The sequence below is a fragment of the Aptenodytes forsteri genome, unplaced genomic scaffold (genome assembly GCF_000699145.1).
Source record: "Aptenodytes forsteri isolate BGI_AS27 unplaced genomic scaffold, ASM69914v1 Scaffold193, whole genome shotgun sequence".
NCBI classification, from domain to species: Eukaryota; Metazoa; Chordata; class Aves; order Sphenisciformes; family Spheniscidae; genus Aptenodytes; species Aptenodytes forsteri.
This window is the reverse complement of record NW_008795405.1, coordinates 18,741,964-18,766,405: the sequence shown is the minus strand read 5'-3', so window position 1 is coordinate 18,766,405 and position 24,442 is coordinate 18,741,964. Positions and strand designations below refer to the sequence as shown.

Below are 24,442 nucleotides of genomic sequence, written 5' to 3'. Positions count from 1 at the left end.
TCCAAGGAAAAAGAAATCAATAAAACTTTTTATTTGTGTTTTTAATCTTAATTTAGTAAGAATGACCTACATTAAAAACATTAAATGTTAAATCAGCCAGATAATAACACTTGATTTACATACAAAATGGAAACAATTAAAATAGCTAAGCCAAAGGCCTATAACAGAGAATGAGTATTAACTGTATTTGCTGTTTACTTGAATTAATTTGTTGTTGGTTTCCATAAGCATTTTCTTTTTTTTTTCCCCACAAACAAGCACTAACACTTTCCCAAAGGTAAAGCAGGCTTACATTTAACTTATGTCAACAACTTAACGTATCCCCTTTAGGACTTCACAATCTTTGTGCTAAACTTGTACAGATGTCTGTAATTACCCTAGCAGGACAAGTGAGGGATTCAGCACTATGAAAGAGCCTAATGAGAAATATGCCACTTTTTGCTAGAAATATTAGGAGTAAAAAACACTTTCCCAAAGGTAAAGCAGGCTTACATTTAACTTATGTCAACAACTTAACGTATCCCCTTTAGGACTTCACAATCTTTGTGCTAAACTTGTACAGATGTCTGTAATTACCCTAGCAGGACAAGTGAGGGATTCAGCACTATGAAAGAGCCTAATGAGAAATATGCCACTTTTTGCTAGAAATATTAGGAGTAAAATGAGCTGATTAAAAAAAAAATTACATTAGAAATAATCACGTTAAAATTCTGCTGCTTGTTTATTTTAATTAAGCTATTGGAAGAATCAATAAAAGTCTATTAATTCGGAAGCTTTTTTTTTTTTTTCAGAGTGCTCTTCTAAATTGCTGCAGGGTTTGTGTAAAGAAAAGTCATGTTTTTAAAAATCCTAATAAACCAGGAATACTACACAAGAAACAGCTAATATGCTTTGAATGATAAATAGGCTTATAATAACTACCTCCAAAGATCATACTTTTGAGACTGTGTAGAGAAATCCATGCTGTTAGGAAGATTAAAGCTTTGGTATAACTTCAAGGCAGCTGTAACTTACATTGCTGATACTGTTCAAGTAAGCTTGTGGGTATATTTAAAAAAAGAAATCTCTGCATGAAATTTCTTCTTAGAAAGTGCAAAAATTCATCTCTAGTAAATATATACATATATACACCCACAGCTCAATGCAACCAGACAAGGACTAGCATACTGCAGAAAGCTCCAAAAGCTGGGTAATTGGCTGGCACCATTTGGGCAAGGCAGGGAACAGAGATTGATTCAATACGCCAGCCCGACTCTGATAATCCAGTTGAGATCAATTAACTTGCAATTAACTGTGAAGCTGTTTTCAGTGCTCTGCTACTCTACCTTTTGTTTTATTGGAAAAGCTGCTGATGTTTGAGGACTGACACAATACAGGCTTTTGTTTTCTTCTGCTTACTGACACACTAAAAATAGGCACACTTCTCATTAGCCTAGAAAGATAAGTTGTATTTTGATGGCACGGGGTTTAGATTTTTAAGTTAGATCCAAAAAACATCTTACCTCTGTGTCTTGGGCCATGTAAGCACTCTCATTTTTTCATTTCTAGTGTTGCCGATGGGCTGATATGGGGCTGTATTATTTTGTAAAACTTGATTTTCTTTGTAGCTGGAAGCTCATTTATTGGTCATTATTATGCTGAAAACAGGGATTTCAATGAATGCTTCAGAAAACCTGGTATTTCCCCTTGTGTGCTATTCCTAAAGGGTTTTTTGGAGCGGGGGAAGTTGCTTAAAAACTGTGCCCCATACACTTTCAAGGTAACCATCGAAAGTGTAAGCACAAGAGTCAGTATCTGCAATGCAAGACATTTTTGATGGCAAGAAGATGTACTGCTTACCAAATGGGTGGAAGTGAACTACAGGACGTATAACCCAACCAGGGAGACGGTTAGTCACTTGGTTATGCAGATAGATGGTCCCTAACTAGCACAAAGCTATTTTTTGTTACCTCCCAATGGGCTACACTTGCTATGGTTTGGATTCAGGGACCTGCTTGCATTAAGAGGCTCCCAGTGTGATATTCTTCACTGTTGACTTTTCAACAGGTGTAATTTATTCTTGATGTTTATGATACTTACAAGAATAAAAATAAGAAGAAATTAGAGATCTTAATCCTTTCTTGCATAAGCAATCTTCTTGCTCTAAGGGTCACCCTCTTCATTTCAGATACATTCCTAGGGGTTTCCAAGGGTTTTCTGCAATCTGGGTTCAGAGAGGTCTTAGGGAACAGTAGTTCTTTAAAAGTTACCTTCTTCATTTTGTTTTGACTCTGATATGGCTGCAAACGTGTTATGTCAGAAAAGAGAAAAAGAGAAGTATGTTTTTATTGTTGCTTATTGCTAACAGTATTTCTTTTGTGGTGTTTTTAATCATCAGCTGTCAAAGTGTTTCAAAGGATACTATTGCCCCCATTTTACAGATGGGGAAACTGAGGCATGGAGAAATGTCTTACCCACAGCCACTCAGGAAGCCAGTGGCAGAAAATGGGTGATTCCAGTAACCCAAGTCCCTGGCATTTCATTTCAGTGCTCCGGCAGTCAAACACCTGTTTAGTCTTTGCAATCTAGCAAGTTACCCACCTCTCCCTTATTAAGATCCAGCTATTGCTGTGCCTCCATTTTCTCATACCAATTGGAAACAAAGTAAAAGCGCTCACTTTTCACTACGTTACTGCCTCTGCTGCTGTCTGGAGTGTGGCTGTGAAGTCTATGTGCTTAATGCTTATGGGCTCCATCCTAGTGATGGAGTTAATGAAAAAGCCCTCTAAGGGAACTGGCTGCACTTTTTGGCAGCTGGTGGGAAGGCAGGAGCCTTGGGATCTGCTGCAGATGGAGCCTGGACCACCAGCAGCAGCTGTGGGTGGCAGATGTTGGGAGAGACTGCTGCTGAGACCCGTTCTCTGGTCTTTGTGCCTTGCAGCAGAGCAGTGAGGCAGTTCAACCAAGAAACCATGCAAAGGTGTACGTAGAGTACGGGGATGGCGTGTGAAAGGTTGGAGGCTGAGAGAAGGTGGGTTGTAGGACTAACTGAGGGCTTTGTAGAGGGTAGGGATGAACTCTTCAAAATGGAAAGGAATTTTGGCAGTTACTTTAATTGGGGCTTGTATAGCTGAAGGGATTAGTGACAGGATATAATAGCTTTAATCTGGGTGTTTGCTAGGTTTGAGATAGGTCATGGTTTGGAAGAGATTACCATGTTGGCTGTAATTTAATCTACATGCAGTTATGCTGTGGTCTGCACCCAGACCTCTGCAGGCAGCCGTATGTGTCACAGAACTTGCCTTGTGGAGGTCAGGGTCTTTCCTCTGTCCTCTAGACCTCTGCAAGTGAAGTAGAGCAGTTGAAAGTACCTGGAGGGAGAAAAACCTTCTGTCCTCCTGTTCTCCGTGGGGTCTCTCCAATTAAGGAGGTATTTTAGAGAAGCAAACCGTATGTCTGTGATTCAGGATGGGTTTGTAGACTGCTACTATGGTGAATATAGTCACTGCTCCTGGGGCATATTATTCTGAGTGTATGATACCGGTTCACCAAAGAGGATTAATGTATAGACCTGAAAGGGTTCCTGAACTCCTGCTACTCCTCTTTTCTGAACTACTCTGCTTCTCTTGTATCTGGTTCTTGCTGAACAGAGAATCATAGAAATGTTGGTTGGGGAGGGACCCTGGAAATGGTCTTGTCCAAGCTCCCATTCAGAAGACTATCACCACCACTGTAGATCAGATCAGCTGTTTTGTGTAGTTGAGCTGTGAAAACCTTGAAGAATGGAGACTACAAAACATGGCAAAGTGTATAGAAAAAGGCTCAAAGGCTCCTGGAAATTGTGTGCTCTTGGGGGTTTCATTTAGATTACAAAATTGAGTTGTGGGTTTCGAAGGATCACAGCAGCAGACATCGTAGATCTGTTACACTTTTTGCCTGTGCTGCCTCTTCTTCTTTGGGCAAACCCTATCTCTCTCTGGTAGCTCTGATTTTCTCCATCTATTCTGACTGATGGATTTGGTAATTACTTGTCACCAATTCATGACTAAACTCACTGCAGATTATATTGTATGAAGCTGCTTAAGTACTAAACAAACACATCAGGTTCTGCATGCTCAGAGCAGGACAAACCAACCATAACCATAATGTAGGTGTCATCAGCAAAGACTGCTAATCCTAGAAAAAACCTACTTTGACAGGCTGGGAGTGTATCTAAACTGACTTGATAGGAGCTGACTGTCACAGAGTGATTCTTGTCTTCTGACTTTAAGTGATGTAAGCTGAGTCTGCTTAAAGTCTCCATTAGGGAAGAGCAGAGCTCCTGCTAATTCTTACCGGCACCTGGCTCTGTATAGATTGTCACACATGGTTCTTGCAAGAATTGTTCATGCCGCAGCAAAGACAGCATTACAGAGTCCCTAATGTGAATTAAGTGCTAGCACAGCATGGATGAAGGAGTGAGTTACACTTACAGTGCTGAATATGCTGATGAACTTGCAGTGATCAAATTCTCCACTGTTATTTAAGGTCTGGGACCTGCTCTACACTAAGGAGTTGGAAACCTTTTTCTGTACTATGGACCTGCATTGCAAATCCTGCAAACAATGAGGTTATTCTGCAAGACTGTCACTGTGTAGTAATTGCAAACACCCAGTGAGGTCCCTTTGCTCCCACTGCCCCATTTTTAACCCTCTGTAGTCATGCTTCTAGACATGGTAAAGCTGTTTCTCTTATCCTGCCCACAGCTTGATTGTGAGGTGACCAAACAAAATGTGGTTCGTGATGGAGTTGGTTCATGACTGTATTTGCTTTCAGATGCATTAGGTGAACATAACCCCATGACTAACATGTTCTGCCATATTTCACGGTTATGACTGTTACCACATAGATAGATAGAGCAAGCTAGGATTGGTAGGGTGCTGACTTTTACTATTGGTAAGCTTGTATGTTGTACTCAGTTGACCACTGTGTACAGAAAACCAGAAATATGAAGCTGTAGATCCAGGCTTTATGTTTAGACAGAATGAAAACTGGTTAATTTTGCTGAAACGGGCTCGTGCATTTTTCTTTTATTTCAATTTATCCTCTCTCTTTCTAACCAGAAAGTATTTCTCAGCCCCCTCTGCTCTACTGAATGTAGGAGAGGACCAAACGGTACACTCAAACTGAAAGGTACTGGCATAACTTTGGACACAGAGATTTCAGCCGTGCTCTAAGTACAGTGCAACGCTGTTGTGGTGCTCATGTACTAGATATAGCTCCATTTGTACATCTATATTTCTTTGAGAGAAAACAATGGTAAGCATATACAACAATGGTATGCTTAGGTGCTTTATAAACTATGTGGAAAATATAGGACTTTGATGGACATATTCCGGTGAATCATAGGCCTTCCCCATCCCCACAAGAGAAAGGAAACTTGTCAAGTACTTATTTTATTCTAAACTTTGAAATATTTTCAGTATTGAAATAAAAAAAAAAAAAATCAAAAACCAAAAAACAAACCCTGAAAATCCATCCCATTAAACATATCGGAATTCTGATGTGAAATACTTGGAAAAGACTTCTTCTGATTTCTTCCATAGCTTCATTTTATCATATAGCCAATGTTTAATTAAGGAACATGCAGTTATTTGCCAGCGAGAAACTTGTGGTGTTCACAGGCTGGTTTACATACTGGACTCCATGTGCAGTCACTGTAATATACCACAAGAATTCTTTTTTGAGGTCCAAACTCACTGTTGGCTTAAATGACCGCAGACCTGTTGAAGTAGCTGCAAGTGATGTTGTTTTTACCAGCAATTAAATTGGCCTTGCAACCACTGAAACATCTTCAGGATCATGAGCTTTATTTCAAGGTCACAAATAGAGCAAAACTGCACATCCCAGTTGAACATCTTTCTTTGACCTGCTCCAATTCTGTCCCCCTGTTCTTAAATAATCACTGTAATGGAAGCAGAGTGGCTCTGGAGTAATAAATTATAAATGCTGAGCTTCAGCCTGCTTATTGGGATGTGATTGTATACATAATTTAATGTAGTTTTCACAGATGACTATGGAACAAAGAACAGGCAATGGCTCAAAATAACCCATTTCTCCATAAACTCTTGAGGGCAGTGGAAAGATAATGCCAAAACCCCTCTCTTTGAAGGCCAAGGTAATAACGCAGAGCAATAAAACCTCTGGCTGTGTGAAAAGAGCTGCTCTCTCTAGGTGGAATTGGGGGTAGCTGAAAGACCCAGATGGAGAAGTGGACACCTGCTGCAGCATCTAAAGAGAGCAGCCTGCGGGGCATCAGCAGGTAAGGTTCCCTAGGTAACACCCGGAAAGCCTGTTTGTTCGCAAGTCCTGAATCTCAAAATGATGATGTTCCTATCGATAAAACAGCGGGGTGGGGAGGACGAGGCTGGCTGCTGGAAGGCTCTTGCTGGAAACACGGAGGTTGCAAAGCTGCTGGGAAAACGTGTTTGATACTCAGATTTTTGTAGCCTGGGGTCTAATGTGAGAGCAGAGAAGCTGGATTAATGGGAGCAAAAGGACTGATGCTTTGGGTGATGTGCTCTGAGACTGGAAAAGGGGAAGAAAAAGGGGAAACCTGTAAATGTGATAGAGAGAGTCCTGCAAGTCAAACCTGGGCGGATTGCGTGGTTCTGCAGGAAACGGTGGGGCTCTGCCTGCTTCTGCCAGCCGGGAACGGGATTTCAGCGGCAACGGGGCTGTGCCGCTCTGCGGGGCCTCCTGAACTGAAGCTGCCCATGCGCCTGCTCTCAGCTGATCTTTGCTTTTGTTAACCGATTCTCAATATGGCCATAGCAATGCTTCCGTTAAAATAAACCAGTGATTTAATTCTTGGTTTAACTTCTTAGTATTACAAGGACATTACAAGTCCCATTAAGCAAAGCAAAATAAACTTTAGCCTGAACATTAGTCTAGCCACAGTGAGTTACCATATAAAGGCATAGTTCTTAAATGTACCCAGCTCTTCCACTTGATTCATGTTTCAGCACAGTATCACACCACAGATTCAACAAACATAGATCATTTTAAATGGACAGCTATGTACAAAACTATGATACAATGTTATTACAAAACTTGAGAAATAAAGCTCTGAATTTTGAAAACACAATACTGCACATTCCCAGTTTTAAAGCAAAAGTAACATGAATTTACACATTCTGCAGCTTGAACACAAAGACTTTTGAGTGCAAGCAGCTGACAATGGCGTTCAAACCCAGAGATTTACTATAGGATGAGCTGAAAATGCGTCCAATAGAGCACTCTGGAAAATGTATTTCTGGTGCTTTAATAACAGGAACCGGGGCCTTGGTTCTCCAAAAGTTGTTGGACGCATCTGTGCATGTGAGAAGACTACTGATGAGCTTCAACTTAATTGCACATAAGCGTCATGTAGGAACCAGACACTGTTTATATGGCCATATGCTTACTAAAATACATGCTTTTTTTTTTTTAACCTTTTTTTTCCCTGTATCCGATTTCCCTTGCTTTAAATGATTGAGAGTAAAAATACGTTTGTCTGATCTGGGTCTTGGACCTGGTCCAATATAAATCATCAGTGGGCGATGAGAAGAGGGAGTAACATGCTTCCACCTGTGATGGTACAGCCACTGCTTAATTTATACCCTTAATTTAGTTGAGGCACTGCTATTTTTAAAATTTCTCTGAGCGCTAAACACTGTGGTCCTTTCTTGGGCCACACTCAGCTGTCATTTCGAGTTTGGCCTAAGAGCAGGTTCAAAGACTTGGCTTTGAGGACAGCGGGCGAGAGGTCTGACCCTTTCATGCCACCAGGCGCAGAACCGTCCCCCGTTCCCGTGGGCCCCCAGCGTAAGGCACGGGCCGAGGGGGCCGAAGTCTCAGGGGAGGCTCTTTGGGTCTTGGGGAGGGGAGCGAAAGGCTGCGCGAGGAGAAGCGGTGCGTCCTGGTGGGGCAGAGGTGACCACGGTGGCATTTTGGCGATGCAGAGCCTGGCTTCTGAGAAGCTGGCAGCACTCCGGGGACACGTGAGTGATTCACTGGGTCTCTGTTATTTCTTCTGCCTTGCCGTGACACCTGCGGGAGGAGGGGGAAATGCAAATTATTTGCAGCTATAAAACAAAAGCGGTGTGTTTTTACATGTGTGTGTATCTAATGGTCGGGATGCTACTAGGGAAACCGGTTTCAGATAACCTAAAACCAGGTAGAGCTAAATCTTTATGTACTTAATTAAAACCTCATGTTTCCAGAACTGATCCTGATGTTCAAGAGTTTGCGCAACTTTGCTTTTGAGCTGGGCACTAGTTCAGTCCAACAACATGAGTCCTGTGTTTTCCAAGCACAATATATAATATCTAGATATTAAATTGCTGAACTTACTAAATCTAGAGGATTTAGCAGGACTGTCAGAAGGATGGGGTGGCACACTGTCATTTTTCAGAGCCTGTCTCACTCCATAACCAAAGCAAATACCATTTCTAATGACAGACATGAAGGCAAAGGCCATATAGGAAGATGAGCATTAGCTTGATTACATTCTTGTGGTCCATTAGAAAACTGCCCACAGACAGTACTGAGTCTGCAGAAGGGGAAGTGAAGCATCTGGTTCTCTAGAATTAAAGAAAAACAATGAAAAACAAAAAAAAAAGAAGGAAAACCTTGACTCTCAAACCCTGCTGTCTCTTTGCAGGGAGAGGCTGATGTCCCGCTGTGCCACGTGCATGTCATAGCTGCTGGCAGGCAGCGCTGTGTCCCCCTCCTGCCTCTTCCCTCCCTCCTCACCAGGCTGTGGTCTTGGAGCACTGGCCTGTGCTCCCTGTTTGATTTGTTCTTTTATCTTCTAGGGAATAAATCAAGTAGATTTGTGAGCAAGGAAATTGCCAAAGCCTGGTTGCTCATGGACTTGCGCTTTGAAGACTTTCGTTTCCCCTAATAAGTGACATCAAGATGGCAGGAGAGGAAAAAGGGAGTTGCACAAACAGACATGAACATTTGTCTGTAGTGATTCTCTAGGGTCTAAGACGAGGGAACGCAAACAGCATCTCCCCTGAGTCCACGCATTTGTACCGTCCCTTCTCTGTCTGACCGTCACCTTTTGTTTAAATGGTCCTTCTTCAAGCTCTTTTCAGATTTGGCTGGAAATGAGTTCAGATGTTACCAGCGCACATATGAACACAGTGTGACCACCAGTGCCTCAATTCCATGGGAAAACAGGCTTAACCATTTCTTTCAGGAGCAAGGAGATAATGTGGGATACCACTCTTTCGGTGTAAAAGCTGACATTCAGAGAACATTGATACAGAAATTGCTGCATACCAAGATATAGTCAAGGCGAGGCAAGAGTTCAGTAGCTGATTACAACGCTCTTTTACTGCTCCTTAATATTATTTCATAGAGTCACGGGCTGTTCCTGCCCTTACTCTGCTGCTGTTACAGAAGCTCTAAAAACTGATAAGGGGATGGAGTCTTGATCCCCGCAGCTGGATCTGCACAAGAAGGAATAAGATTCCTGCGGCTTCACTGAGACCCAGCAACTTCAACATCCAGCAAATCCACCAGAGAGAGAAATATCCTGTACCAGAAGAGAACTGGTGCTGTGACCTGAACAGACCACGTGCACTTGGGACAATAAATAAAAGAAAAAAAAAGAGGTGGAACATCCTAGGAAAAAATATCCTGCGGCTTCACTGAGACCCAGCAACTTCAACATCCAGCAAATCCACCAGAGAGAGAAATATCCTGTACCAGAAGAGAACTGGTGCTGTGACCTGAACAGACCACGTGCACTTGGGACAATAAATAAAAGAAAAAAAAAAGAGGTGGAACATCCTAGGAAAAAATATTGACGGGGCGCTCTAGGCTTGCTGAGTCTATCATATCAAGAGGGACGGACTTGAGCTGCATTTGGGTGAGGAAGCACTGTGGCTGGACACTAAGAGAAGCAAACGGATTTTTGTTTCCTCTAACCTTTCCAAGTGACATAAAGATGGGAGCAGAGGAAAAAGGGAATTGCAAGTTTCAAGGTGCAGGTCGTCTCTGCCCTCCTGGCCCCGAAGCACAGCCGGGTGCTGCCGGCGCGATGCGGCTGCGTCAGGCGCTGCATTTCAAACATGTGCTGGAAATCCTGCCTGACTCGGTCACTTCATAAAGATACTGTTTGTCCATGCATTCCTCTATATTGCTTTCCTATGTCTTCTAAGGGGAATTCAAAGCTGTCTCTGTCTCTATTTTTTTCAAATATGACTTTTTTAAAGCCCGCATGCTGGAATCGCTGTGCTTAAAACATACATAATCCGAGTTACACTTAACTCACGGTTTCAGCTGCCCTCCCTGTACAGCACGACCACTGGTCCTGACATATTTCTTACCTGTGCCTCGCTGCTACTATTTTCTGCTCTTGTTGCAAATCTTCCTTAGGATTTTTAAACAACAGAGCTACTTCCCTTTTCCACTTGATGTAATCCTGTGGTATGGCATGGAAAGGGCCAAGAGGAGAGCAGGAGTAGTCAGGACTGTAACTACCCAATTTATACCTCCTTTTCTCTTGCTAGCAATGATGCTTCAGGTGCAGGAACAAAAGCAACCCTGTGTGGAAATCCTGCAGAGATTTCTCTGTTCTGCCACCCCAGAGGCCAGGAAGGGGTCGGGGCTGCCAGGCTGCACGGGAGCAGGGCTCCCAGCTGGGCTTCCAGCCCCGGGCACTGGGGATGCTGGAGAATGAATTTCCTTTCAGGAAATGAGACAGTGAGAGACTTGACGTTATTGATTCAGTTCATAAGAGATACTCATCAGCATGGAAAGGACAACGCATAACTATGCAATTTCAGTACAGTGGGTGTTTTGATTGTTTCTTTTTCTTGCTTTTCTTTCTACTTGCTGTAAAAACAGGCAAAGTTTTGCAAATGGAAGTCTCATCCTGAAACTCCTTAATTTTTATTTTGAGGGGCAACTGTATGTTGCCAGCATCAATGAAGGATGCAGGGAACTTGGTACACAGTTTCACTAGAAATTAGGTTTACCTGTATTATTTTTTGAGGGGACAAAAGCCAAATTACACCCCCCCGCCCCCATCCCAGAAAGCTGCATGAATGCACGTAAGAAGTATGCACGGTCTGTTTGCTCCAATGTGCTACTTCGTGTGCAACTCTGGAACTGAATTTGGCTTTGAGTTGGAGCTGGTGTCTTGCCCCAACTAGTAATTCTCCCTGGGTCCAGTGTTTTATTCTCTTTTCCAGATACCTGTATTTAAACAGTGCTATAGTAAGTGGCTACCCACAAGCAAAGCAAACATTGTTCTTCGCAGGAGGTAGGTACTGAAATTGCATTTTTACAGTTTTTGAGAAAATAATGGGATCAAAGCAAGGACTTTGTTTATCACATGAAGCTGGATTCACTTGGTTAGAATAATGACTTTTAATTATCCACAGGGAAAGGCAGTTTGGCTGCTGACACAGAGGACAGACATGTGGGTTGTGACCCTGTGTCGAGGGGAGATCAGTGCTGACTCCGCTCAACACAAGATCAACACCCTGGAGAGTAAAAATCAGAGTAACAAATTTATTTTACATGTATTTGTGATTAGATACAAAGACAAAAAGCTTAGCTGATATGCTGAATACTGATTAGGTCTGTAAAGTCCCAATGCTGTGGTTAGTTCACATAGAAACACCTTTGTGAGTTTACATACCTCATTGTACCACACAACCTTTTTTTGTTTTATTATCTCCAGTATCAGTCTCAACCTCTGCTTTTAAACAAAAGAGAGACACTAAATACAGCTGATCATGGCAAGGCAAATGTAACAACAGGGATTTTTTTACGATGAAAACATTGTCTAGTAGCAGAGAGGTTCCTAAGATGCCATCCCTGGATGCCCAGGGAGCCCCGTGGCTTTTAAGGGGGGTCAGTTCCTTAAGCCAGAAATACTAATTTCAGATGTCAGAAAAGCATCGCCACGGCTGGGAGTGTGGGGTGCTCCCGTTGCTGCAGCTCCTCCTGCTGCCTCCTGGGAAGCAAGTTTGGGAACCACTGCTCTGGGAAACCACTTCTGGTTTGTGGCTTGTTTTTTAACTAGGTGAAAGTAGCGTGTTTAGAAATGTAAATAACTACAGCCCCAGGGTATGCCGGCATTATAAGGGTAAGTCCCTCTGTGGTAGATGCTCAACCCATGCCATCTTTCTCAGCAGTGGGTATTCAAACCCTCCTTTCCTTTCTCCTCCACCTTCCTTGGAAGGAAAAACATTAAACATCATTGATAGAAAGAGACTTCCACCACTTTCCTGCCCATTTGTTTGACCCTAGAATCTTGCAGAAACCAGGCTTTGGACAGTATGTTGCATCCTTCTAAAGGCTGACAGACCCATGTGTCTTCCCTATGAGGCACCTCTAATTTGCGACTAAAGTACCCACCCAAGGGTGGCTTCAGCTCGGTAGAGCCTGAGGGACTTGGATGCACTTCCCAGGTTTGGGACCGGCTGTGGACGTTCGCCGTGAGACAGAGACCTGGGTGGCTCCACGCCTCCGGGGGCTGAGCTCTCTCCCGGCACCAGTGGAGCAGCCCAGCACAAGGGACCGATTTGGCCGGCCAAATATGATCCTTCGCAGAAGCATCAGCAAGATGCTCTTTTTCAATTGTTGACTTACTCCCGTCACCCTGCAGCGATGGCTTGAGGGCCTGATGTTCAGGAGCCACCCGAAGTACCCCTGGGGCAGGTTGTCAAGTCACTGCAGGCAAAGTGCTCTTGCAACAAGGCTTAGGAGAGGAAAAAACAAACAACCCCACTGCAGCACTGACGTTGCTGGTTTTATGTGTTTATAAGTAGTTGAGAGGGGATGATCACTGATTAAGTACCCAGTATTAACTGCTCTTAATCACTGCTCTGGAGTCTAATGGAGCTCTTGTTTGCACATAACTGTGCCTTGTAGCTGTCTTTAGCACACTTGACAGATGTGCTTATTGCTATCTTTACTGCGTATGTGTAATGGGTTTTTTAATTATTGATTCATCATTACCCTTTTATAAACTACTTAAAAATGTCAAGAGAATGAACTATGCTTGTGGGTTTTTTTTTTTAAATCTCTTTCAGGTTTAAAAAAATAACAGCTCCATGAAACAGCATTGCTCTAGGGGCAGGGGGCATTGAACCTCGAAGTGGGGAGGAACAGATATATACAAATATACGAGGAAGCCTCCCCAGTTTAACTCAGTCCCCGAGGGCTATATATGAAATAGGCTACCTGAGTAGCTTTTGCTGTGCCTCTTCTTCTTCCTCCGTTTCCCAGATGGCCTCTGCTTTTCCCTGTCGGTGTGAGTTTGCCCTGGGGGGAGTGTTGCTGAACAAGAGGAGTCGGTGGCTGGCTCCTCCGAGAAGGACTTCTCTTGAGAGGTGTCCAACAGCGAGTCTGTACCAGGGTCTTCGTTTTCCTTCGCCATCTCTTTCGACTCTGCCCGATGAGCCTCATTGCAGGGAGTGGACTGAGCACTGCCAGTGTCGACTCCAGTCTCGCTCGGCTGGGTTTCTGGCTCCTGCACCAGCCTGTAGCTCTCCGAGCCATCAGCTGGGCATTCATTGTCCTGGCCTTCTGAGATGGATCCATTGAGTTGGTCTCTCAGAGCAGTGCCTGAACTGCTGCTTGCAAACCTTATCCCTGTGCCTATGTTAGCAGCAGAGAAGGCAATGGAGCCACTCTTCGTGCTTGGCTGGAGGCTTGCCCAGCTGTCTGCCGGCTCCATCCCAGCACCTGGCATGGGCTGACTGGCCCCGTCAGCTTCCACCAAGCTTACTGAGGGGCTTTCTGTCCAGGACTCTGGTGGCAAATTTCCTCCAGCATTGTTTTTAGATAACGCCTGGTTTGAAGCTGAGGCATTTGTAACATCTCCACTCATCTCCATCAGGGCAGTGGTTGAAGGGGGAGTGCTTTCTGAGGGATGACCATCGTTGTTTTGCTTGGCCTTATCATCAATTTGCTTTCCTGCTGCTTGTGGATCCTTAATGCTCTTTCCTTTAAACAAAAAACATGCAATCAGCCACAGCTGCAGAGTTGCACCTGGGATCAGCCAAGGTGTTTCTGCCACTGGGAGAGGTTACAAGCTAGCAGCTGCCTGTGGAGGGTGCACTGACACTAAAGCAGCTATGCAGAGGCAGCACCATCTTATCCTCCCTGCACCTCCCCTCCTTATACCAGTGGTGTAAGTGGGTGACCCTGTGGTCGCCCCAGTTGGACTCCAAGGCTCCAGCTCAGCAAAGCCCCTGCTCTGTTTTCAGCAGGTATCTATGTGTCTTTGCTGCCAACCAGCTGATTTCCATGGAAGCCCCCAGACTTGCAAGGGTGCCTGAAAGCCCATGGCAGGAAGAGGGAACCTGCCTGCGAGGTCCTGAACCAGGTGGGACCACTGGCTTAGGTGCATGAGGACTTCAAAACTGCCCATCAGCCAGCCTAATCCTGTCCTTGCAAAGCATGTTTAGGGGAGCCACAGTGCACAAGTCAGGCTCTGTGGTAGGCCAATGTCCTTCAACTTATCTAATGTGCACTGACACCAAGGTCAAGAGACCAAAGAAAAGCTAAACCCATGGGCTGTCTCCTAAAAAGCACCTAAAGTACTTGGGTCCTTCTGCAAACAGGGTTTTCTAATCTTTTTTTAAGGGCTGCTTTAGACTCCCAAATGTAGACTAAGACGGGGCGCAGCAGTCTCCAAGGCAGTGGCAAGCTGTGCTACTGAGACTCGATAGCACAGAGGGGACTCACGTGGGGATGACACCAGCGCTCCGTCAGCATGGTACTGTGGCTGACCCATGGGCTGTGCCTCTCAGAGGGTTTATCAGCATGGGTGCAAGGCCATGCTGCTCCAAATTGCTGCTAATTCCAGGGCAGACCTGGCTGGCAACAGCTCAGGGCTCTCTGTTCCTCTTCTCCACAGCACTGGCTGCAGAGTGTCCTTAAATAAAATGCCCCAAATGCAAATGTGAAGGCTTCTTGCTTGTGTGCTTGGCTCAGGCTCAGGGGCAGATGGGAATGAATAGCTGCAGGTACAGTCGGGTCTGTGTCCTTACCAGACTGGCTCTCCTCCGGGCTCTCTGCAGGTGAGGTTTTAGGAAGTGCATCCGACTCGTGTCTGTTCTTTGTCTTTCTCAGCGTGAACCCTTTCCTTATGTCGGCCAGCAGCGCATCGATGACGCACACCTCCTCCTGCTTCACCACTCCCTTCTTAACTGAGAGAGAGAGAGAGAATGGTGCCCCATGAGATGGGGCAGAAGGACACTTTGCAGTGACGCTATTGCTTGGGGCAGGTACTGCTGTCCTGGTAAAAGCAACCACTGGGCAAAAGCAAGGCACCGATGCCAGGCCTGGGAGCAGCCCATGCTCCGTGCCCCTGCAGCAGCGTGTCCTGGCTGAAGCCAAAGGGTCTACCCGAAAGCCTGGGTGCTACAGGCTGGCACCAGTGGCACTGGCTCTGCCCGTCCTTGCGCCCAGTTGTACCAAGACCTTGAAACACCTCCTGTTTGCTATCCGTGTTGGTGGGGACCTTTTTTCTGTGGGGTGGGGTGGGGGGAAGGAAAAGGACCTTGAATTTTCTTTCCTCTCAGCTTCTTCCGATTGTACTTTTCAGTTGTGCCTTTTGTTTTCATCCAGAGAAAGGCAGATTTAAGTTATCTGCAAGATTTTTGGGATGTCGGTAGTCTCTGGTAAAGACAGACTATTCAAGTGTATATGGGGATTTTGCGGGGGGGGGGATCAAATGTTTCTTGTTAGATTTGGGATTCAAAAGTTATGTTTAGAAACTGAAAAAGTTAACTGAAATGTTTCAATTTGATTTTTTTTTCTCTGCTGTTCAGTCAGCAAACCTAAAATTAACTTCTCTGCCCAGCTGCAACTGTGAAAAGTCAATTCTTAGCTATGGCTGTAAGACACCTAAAAGCCTTTAGTCAGCCAGCACCTGGAAACCCACAAAATAAATTACCTCTACTGGTCCATTAAAACAGGACCAGCAAAGAGCTCCTGTCGGCTCTCCCAGCCAATTTGGGATCGCAAGTCCATCTCCCTTTTTTGAAGCCCTTTCAGATACTCACTGACTTTTCCATTTTCTCCCTTCTGTCTCTTCCCCTCTTCCTCTTCCAGCTGTTTCTTCCTCTTCTCTGCTTTGGCAGCTTGCTCCTTTCTGTCCTTGTTTTCCTGCAGTGAGGTAACAGGGACATAAGAAGGTTGGCTAAATGTCTGCTAGAAAAGTCAATGATGAGAAAGATGATCTGCAGGTGGTTGCAAAGGAGGAAGAGAAATTCTGGCCTTATCCTGTGCAATAAAGAAAATGGGCATGGGGAGTAAGGGCTGTCTTGCCAACAGGGTGAGAGGGACACCACTGCCTTGGCCAGGACTCTGCCACATCCCAGTAGGAGGTGGCAGCAGTGACCTGCCTAACACAGCTACCTACCAGCGTGCAGATCTTCTGCCTGACCATTAGCTGAGGCAAAAGTGGAAGGTACTGAAGCCACAATTTCCTCCAAATTGGTGGCCTTTTTACTATACATCCTCTTTCTGAGCCTGTTTGCTCAGGTTGGAGTGAAAGGTTAAGTTTCATAAGATCGTTCCTCTAAAACTTACACACTTGACTCCAAAGCATCTTTGTGACTCTGCAGCTAAAGCTCCACTGAAATCACAAGTCACCAGGGCCTGGGCCAGGCCAGGAGCACCAGCACTGCATGAGGATGCAGTGGAGCAGGGATCAGACACCCCTTCCCCGGATGACCTCATGCCAAGCGCTGAAAGGAGGGGGCTGTAACCAGCGGATTTGGGTGCCTGTCCCACCTCTGTCTGTCGGAGCAGAGGCATGCACCAGTACTAGGGATGCTCAGCATCATGTGCGCAGATGCCAACCTTCAGGGCTCGAATGAAGAGATCTCTGAAGGTCTTCATGGTGCTAAATATGTCCTCTAAGGACAATTTGCTTGGGTCTTCACAGAGATAATTTGCAAGTTCTTCTCTCTTCCTTTCAATGGTTTCAAATTCTTCTTCCAGCTTTCTGGAGGCATCAATGCTATCCTGAAATGCATTTAATATACACAGTAAAACACCATCCAGAGGACAATGAGTGAAGTGCACTTAAAGAAAAAAGGATGTCAACATAAGAGCTTCGAGCAGGGCTCTGGAGCCCTGGTGTTTAACTTCAGCAGAGCTTATGGGGTGGGAAGAAACTGAGATTTGCAGATGATCTTTGCTCCTGGTGACTGTGCTATTGCCAGTTTACAGGGGTGGCTTGAGCAAGACACGGAAAGCTCAATGCAAAGCTTAATCCCAAAAGAAGGGGTTTACTCTGGTGATCCACACAGAGGGTGAACATCTTCACTCAAAGTGAGGAGTCACACAACAGAGTGGAGAGAACAGTTGGGGCGGGGGCCTTTGGTATCTAGGTTTTGGGTGGAGGTGGCAAATAAACACCGATGGGTTGTGTGGCATCACAGCCTATTTCCAAATTTGAGAGCATGTCTTGCGGCAATATTTTCCGCCCTTTCATGAGCCTCTTCAGCTGCATATGTACCCTGCACTGCCTCTGTGTGTGTAACGGGGGAGATATAAGGGAGTTCCATTACTGACCTGGATAGGTTTCTCATACTGTTGTTTCACATCATCGTTTGATGATAAGACCTTTCGCTGAAGCTCCAGCAACTTCTTTAAATTGGTACTGGACTCCGTGCGTATAATATCAAGATTAATTCTGAAATCACATGGAACTCCATATTAGTTGACACTCCAGCATCCTGCACTGACCAAAGAGTGGACAAGTCTGAGCTGGTGGTTTGGTTGTCCCTCTGCTTGCCACCACTTCACTGAACTGAAACCTGAGCTCTGAACTCTCTATAGAGTCCGAACTCATGGAAAACAGCCTCCCTCCACAGCACTTATGAAAAGGCTGCCAGGTCTACCTACAACTTTGTGTGTTGTGTAGATGAATGCCCCCAGAAAAGTCCACCTGTTCTCCACCCTCGGAGCTCGGCATTAGCTCACTTTCCCTGGTTGAAGGCACTTCAGAAATGCTTCTGGGTAGTTGGCCTTCAGAAGTTCCTGCTACCACAAAGGCAGTGCAGATTTTGGAAGGGCCTGGGAGGCAGCATTAACTGAACGCTCTGCAAATTTCAGCCCTAAGTGTTGCCAGCTGTAGTAGAACGATGGGGTTTCAACATTCATCAACCAAATCCTTCGGTTAAAACTAAGTAAGATGCCATCTTGTTAATGTGCTATACCAGCTGCGTGTCCCCTAATTTCTGGTACATTGTTGATGTGTATGGAATTTATTTTTGTTTTTAATTTGAAGGAAGTGACACACAATTTTACCCTGCTGCTTTTGAAACATATTCAAGATCCTTTGGCAGTTCCAGTAGGTCCGTGTGGCTGTTTTCTACCTCCTAAAGCGCAAGAGAGAAAGAAGTGTTATTTGCTGTGTAGTAGGAGCTGAGAGAGGAAGGTGGGGGGAAGAGACATGGGCAGAAGTGCTCAGGAAGGACAACTGCGGTATGTCCTGCTGCTGCTCCCCTTCTGCAGTTTGCTTTGCCTCGCACAGCCAAGCCGCATTCAAAACAGGATGGCACGTTCAGAGAGGGAAGGCATTGCTCCCAGGCTATAAAAACATACAAGAGGGCTGAATGTTGAGAAATACTCATAGTTCAAAGCAAAGCTGACCTGCTGCTGAGCTCTTCTTCTACCCTCTTCTGAGACACCTACTTTCGGCCATGGGAGGAAGCAGGCCTGTGGTTTGATGCAGTCTGACACTTCCTACAGTCTCAGAAGAGTATCAAAAGGGCTTAAATCTTATTTGCATAATTTACTTTCATGGTTGTGCTTGCTGAAGCTACTGCCAGCTAAAGCAGGGCTTGAACATGCATAACTGGAATGGAAGGACCTTGATGAATGAAGGTGGCAGAGCAGAGCACGGAGAAAAAAGGAAAAAACAGCATTGCAGGGAATAAGAAAGCCATGGGGGCTTGGAGAGGAGCATGAAAAGCTCGGACATAGTCTGGTGGAAAAGGGAGAGGCCATGGAAAGGCAGAAGGGCTGAATGGGTACAGACCAGCCAGGATAGCTTTGGTAGCCATGTGCTCTGTGGTTTGCAGCTGATGATGTGGAGATAGCACAAATACAAAAAAGGAAGTTCCGGACATTGTGGGGGAAGATGCTGGAGGAAAGCAGAACAAATCTTAAAATAAGGAGCTTCCTGAGTAGTGCCCACAAGCAACCTCCACCAGCCAAAGTGATACGAACGCTCCCAACTTGCGACACTGCAGCTAGCCAGGGAGGATACGAATATGAGCGTGTGGCACTAACTGAAAGTAGAGTAGGAGAAATGGTTCATCTGTGACAAAATCCTCCCCCTTCCCTATCACCCAGGACTTGGCAGTGGTACCTCCAGAATATGGTGGAGCAGCGTAATGCGGGTTTGGTTTGCTTTGGTTTCTGTTAGTTTGAGTAAAGTGCTGATTTTAAACCCATCGGCATCGCCTGTGTGACTTCCCTACAAGATAGAAAGAAAGCAGATGTAACTCCTGTGTCCACCCAAATTACAACCCTAAAGGAGATCATCCACATACTGTAATGGGGGGAGGACAAGACAAAAGAAGTCCTTACGTAGTTCAGAAAGTTTCCGACTTTGAGAATCAGTTGACAAAAGAGCGGCAGGCGATGACTGTTCAGAAGATCTGAAAAACATAAAGGACTTTTAAACAAAAGCCTCTGTTACACCAGAACATTTCCTGGTGTAACTGCACTGAAATTGGGATTCTGAATTCCACCAAACCAAATCTGATATTTCAGCTTTGCAGCCCAATGGCCCAACCTGCAGAGAAACTGATTCTACATAGATTCAATCCCACGAGTTGTAAAAGTTTCTGTTGACTTACGTTTCTTTCTTTCTTTACATCTGGTCTCTCATTCCTGATGGAAAATAACCTGAGTTGGACCCTCCTCACTAACAGCCATCAACTCGTTGCCTTCCTTGGAAGTACCCCGATTTACCCTGGTGTGGATGAGGGTAACTGGGCTGCAATTTTAATCTTGCAGACTCCGTTCAGCTGTGCAGTGAAGCCAGTTCTGACAGCCCTGCCATTATCTGCCAGCCACTAAAACCAGACACGCTCGCCCTGTTCTTGGTCTCGCATGGTGGAGGTGATTATCAGGGCATGAAGGGTACAGTCCCTGTCCTTGCTCTTATGACAGGGTGCTGCAGTGGTGTGCTTTCTGAAGTTCTCAGCTTTGAGGCAGGAACAGCTCCAAAAGGACAACTGGGCTGCTGGGAAAACACTTTCTGGGGGAAGCTTCAATTTATCCCAGCAGGCAGCTGTAATGCCAGCTGAAGAAACCCCTGGCAGGAGTTGGGGTAACTGGTCCTGTAGGACAGGCAGCACTTGACAGTGCCAAGAAGAGATATCCTGCTCTCAGCAGAGTGGGACCTGAGGTTTCTGCCACAGGAAGCTGAAACCTATTGCATAATCTCTCAAAATAACAAACTTTTTCTTCTGGTTCCACTTGTAGGCAGGGAAGAACTAAAGCATCACTACTTTCTGGGGGAAGTTTGGGGTGTGCTTTTCTGGCAGCAGAGAAAATTGCGGTGTGAAGGTCTTAACGTGGTAAATAATGCTGGATGAATTAGCTGTAACAGGGCCAGCTCCGCTGTCTAAATTCAGCTCCTTTGAAAGGGCTGACAAGCTTCCAATGCTTCCCTGTTGCAAGTGTTTCAGAGGAAAACAGCTGCTGCAGAAAAAGAGGCCTGAGGGTGAGGGAAAATTATCTCTGGTCCTATTAAGGGCTTTGACCATCAGTGGAGATACCTAAAGCTGCACCCTGTATTCTGCAGCAAACCAGTGAATGGACCACAGGGGACTTTTTTGGGGGCTGTGTAGACTCACTGCAGAGCTCCAGGGGAGTTTTTGTGGGGTTTACAGCTTCCTGTCATAAATAAGACCCAGAAATAAGGTCAGGTCATTTACCTTCGCAGGCTCTCCGGATGGCTTCAGCTTTCGGCTGAATCATGTCCAGCACAACGGTGGTCTCTTCACAGATCAGCATACATTCAATGCGCAGCTGGTAGCTAAGGACAGAGATTGATTCAAAGCTTAAGGGCACTGTGATCTTGGCCAGCACAGTGGCCCTCTTCCCACATCACCAGTAAGTCTGGCAACCCCACAACATGGCTGCCAACCTCATCCACATCATACCAGGGGCTGCCGCTTGCCTTGGGGATCAGTGGGGATGTAGTTTCTGCTGACGCACTGTGATCAGCAAAGAGAAGACTGACCACCGTGTGTGATATGGGGTCCCCCTTCTTAGCATTGCATTTGGCACTGCCTTTGTTATGTGGCTTCCTTGGGCAGGTCTGACCCTGGGTCTGGGCCAGCTTCTGCTACTTCAGAGGGAGAGGAGGTGCTGGAGCAGCAACAGCCTTTCATCTAAGAGTAAGGGGGAATGGATGGCTCTGAGGTGGAAGGGGGAATCCACCAGCTATATCCATCAGTGTCTGTCTGTGAGGCTCCTGTAAAGAAACTTAAACTTCCCAGAAGTAAACCCAGAAAAAGACTGGGCTGAAGTTCATGACCAACACCCTTACCTGGGAATCTGAAGGAGGAGAAGATAAAACTGATCTGCGTTTGCAAGCTTTGATTTCTCCTCTTTGAAGGCTTTCACGTTTTCTATCTAATGAGAAATAAAGAATCAAGTATGCAGGACTGCACTGCGTGTTCAGCTCTGTGAAGTAAGGGTACCATTTTTCCTCCTGACCTCATGCTTTTCAGGCAGCAGCTTCAGCAACTGCTTCAGAACCTCAACATCGAACTTGGTCCGGTCCCCGTTCTGGACCATGGCAGCCACCTCTTCGTTGGAGCTGCAGGGAGGAGGAGCAGAGTCAGCTGTCACCCGAAGGCCCCTCTTCCACAATCGCACACTACCAAGACATGTATCTGTGCAAGTGCTCCGTGCTTTCCCTAGTGAGAGCCACAATAATCCAGAAGGAAAGATATGTCCCTGTCATTAACTCAGAATCAGGACCTGGATCCCTGCTATGCCCCAAATTTTGTTTCTGGCCCTAGTCTAATGACTCAAGGCCAGAGATCAATCCTGCAACTCAGATGACTCTCTCTGGGCATTTGATTACCTTAAAAAAAAAATTTCATTCTTAACTTCTCCTTTGGCCCTGTTTTGAAGAGGGGTTTGACCTCCAGAGGTGTCTCACAGCCTAAGTCACCCTAAGAGTCTGTGCCACAACTTTATCTGTCACATGGAGATGTAATGCCTTTTCCAACTTACAGGGATGTTGTAGGTAAAAATGCAATTAAACCCCTACACCCAGTATTTTAAAGACAGTATAGGAGAAACTGGGAAATGTTCAGATGTTTCAGTAACATAGACCACCAAAGCACATTGGCTAGAATAGATTTCATGAGGACCGCCCAGATACTGTGCAAAACCTGCTCAAAGTTTTGTCAACTGTCATGAAAATTGGCCATATCTTACCATTTAAATTGCTTCAAAAATATGTTCAAATTGAGACTTTTCTTGGAGTCCAAAAATGTGATCTTCATTAAAGAAAAAGAAGATATCTCGTATTAGATGAGCTGTCTGCAGTGATCTTTATGCGAAAGAACGAGAGGGACCTCCTCACCTCCTTCGGTTCTGCCTTCACTGGTGCGGCCGTTTTCTCCTTGGGGGTTGGTTGTGGAAAGCAAAACAGCTGCTCTATGCTTGTGTAATTGGGCTCTATAGTTTCCTCGCTGCTGCTGCTCACTGAAGCCCACATTGAGTGACTTTCTGAAAAAAGACAAGGTATTCAGACTGGCTACAGGGACAGCTGAAAGCTCCTGGCTTTCGGGGCAATGATGTGAGTTGCTAGAAAGGGCACTTCTCAGAAGATGAATGAAATAAGAAGAGACATATTAATCCTGAACAAATGCTAATTATTTAGGAGGGACAAGTCCCACAAACAGGATCCAAAGGGCCTGAAGGGTAATTAAACCTGGTGCTTTACCCCAAGATGCGCTGGTAAGGGGATGCAGCAGTGGGCACACAGAGGCCCTACGGCCCCATCCCTCCCTATACAATTGCATTCTCCTCCACGGTAGGCAAACCAGATCAGCATGAGAAGGACCTCGTCCATTTATTTCCTAGTCCCATGGCTGATGTTATTTTTGCTTCCTTGCATGCTAGCTGAGGGATTGGCCACAACCTGGACATTTTCTGACTGTGGCCTTCCTCCATTTTTAATTTTATAATCGAGCCTCCTTGTATAATGCTGGCTATAGGACTGCTTGAATTAATTCCCATTGCACTTCCTTAAAAATTACAAAAAAAAAAAAAAAAATCACCCAAACGTGCCTGTAGAAGTCTCTACAGTAATAATCCCAACAATTAACTGCTCCTGTGATTGAAAACACGCCTTATTTAGACTTCACCTATGCCAGCTTCCATGCAGTGGATGTCTTGCTTGTCTAGGACAAAGCTGACGTTGCCTGTCCTGGCTTCTTCTCACATTTCATGCTTCTCTTTGGATCCACTAGGACAGGGAAATGTAACCCAAAAATCAAGAGACAAGTCAATGATTCTCATGGCTCTCCAATTCTTTCAATGTCGTTCTTGAACTGTGATGTGATCCTTGCCTGCACTATTACTCATAACTTTAGTATACCCAGACGCAAGTAAAGATGACCTGGAGAATGAAAGTCTGGGGAATCCAGATCAGAGCCTGTTGAGAACTCAAGCCTAAAGCATATCATGGTGGATTAGGGAAATATTCCCATCCCTCCCCCTTCTTTCAATTTCAAAGAATTTTAGTTATAAACAAGCTATTCCAAACCACTGATTTAGTTGGAATGGTTATTATATTATGTTAGAAGTTTCAGGCCACTTCTATTTAAGCTCTGCAGGTCAGATGTAATGGAAATCAGGGAAGTTCTGTATCTAAATGGAGTCAACCACATTTGACAAACTCAAAGATAGTGTTTTCTCCCCTGGATGACCCCTAAAGCAGCAGTGACTTTATGACAGAAGCACCCACCTCTCACCACATTGGAGGGCAGCTTCTGCCAGTTCAGCTTCTTCATTCTCAACGTTGGCGTCTTCACCGTCTTCCAGGGAGGCCTGCCCGAGCCAAGAGGGCAGCTGAATTGAGAGGCCACCATGGCTTCTATAGGATCGCCTCCCATGCCAGGCAGGAACAGAAGCACCCACCTCTCACCACATTGGAGGGCAGCTTCTGCCAGTTCAGCTTCTTCATTCTCAACGTTGGCGTCTTCACCGTCTTCCAGGGAGGCCCGCCCGAGCCAAGAGGGCAGCTGAATTGAGAGGCCACCATGGCTTCTATAGGATCGCCTCCCATGCCAGGCAGGAGGGGTGGAGGGGGAGGGATGCCACCCATGCTGGGCAATGGGGGTGGAGGGGGAGGGATGCCACCCATGCTGGGCAATGGGGGCGGAGGGGGAGGGATGCCACCCATGCCGGG

General features: G+C 45.5%; 1 protein-coding gene across 1 annotated transcript; it reads right to left on the bottom strand.

Moving 5' to 3' along the window:
* Positions 1–5,459: 5,459 nt before the first annotated feature.
* On the bottom strand, positions 5,460–24,122 carry LOC103900333 (inverted formin-2-like). Its single transcript, XM_009280986.2, has 15 exons — positions 23,999–24,122; positions 22,610–22,755; positions 22,462–22,523; positions 21,730–21,832; positions 21,560–21,645; positions 20,943–21,043; positions 19,585–19,655; positions 19,364–19,471; positions 18,298–18,368; positions 17,560–17,680; positions 16,843–17,007; positions 16,041–16,143; positions 15,024–15,182; positions 13,210–13,974; positions 5,460–8,049 (listed from the first exon to the last, which is right to left on the bottom strand). Exons 1-15 carry the CDS (start codon positions 24,120–24,122, stop codon positions 8,024–8,026), a joined length of 2,211 nt encoding a protein of 736 aa, XP_009279261.2. The 3' UTR covers positions 5,460–8,023.
* Positions 24,123–24,442: the final 320 nt, after the last annotated feature.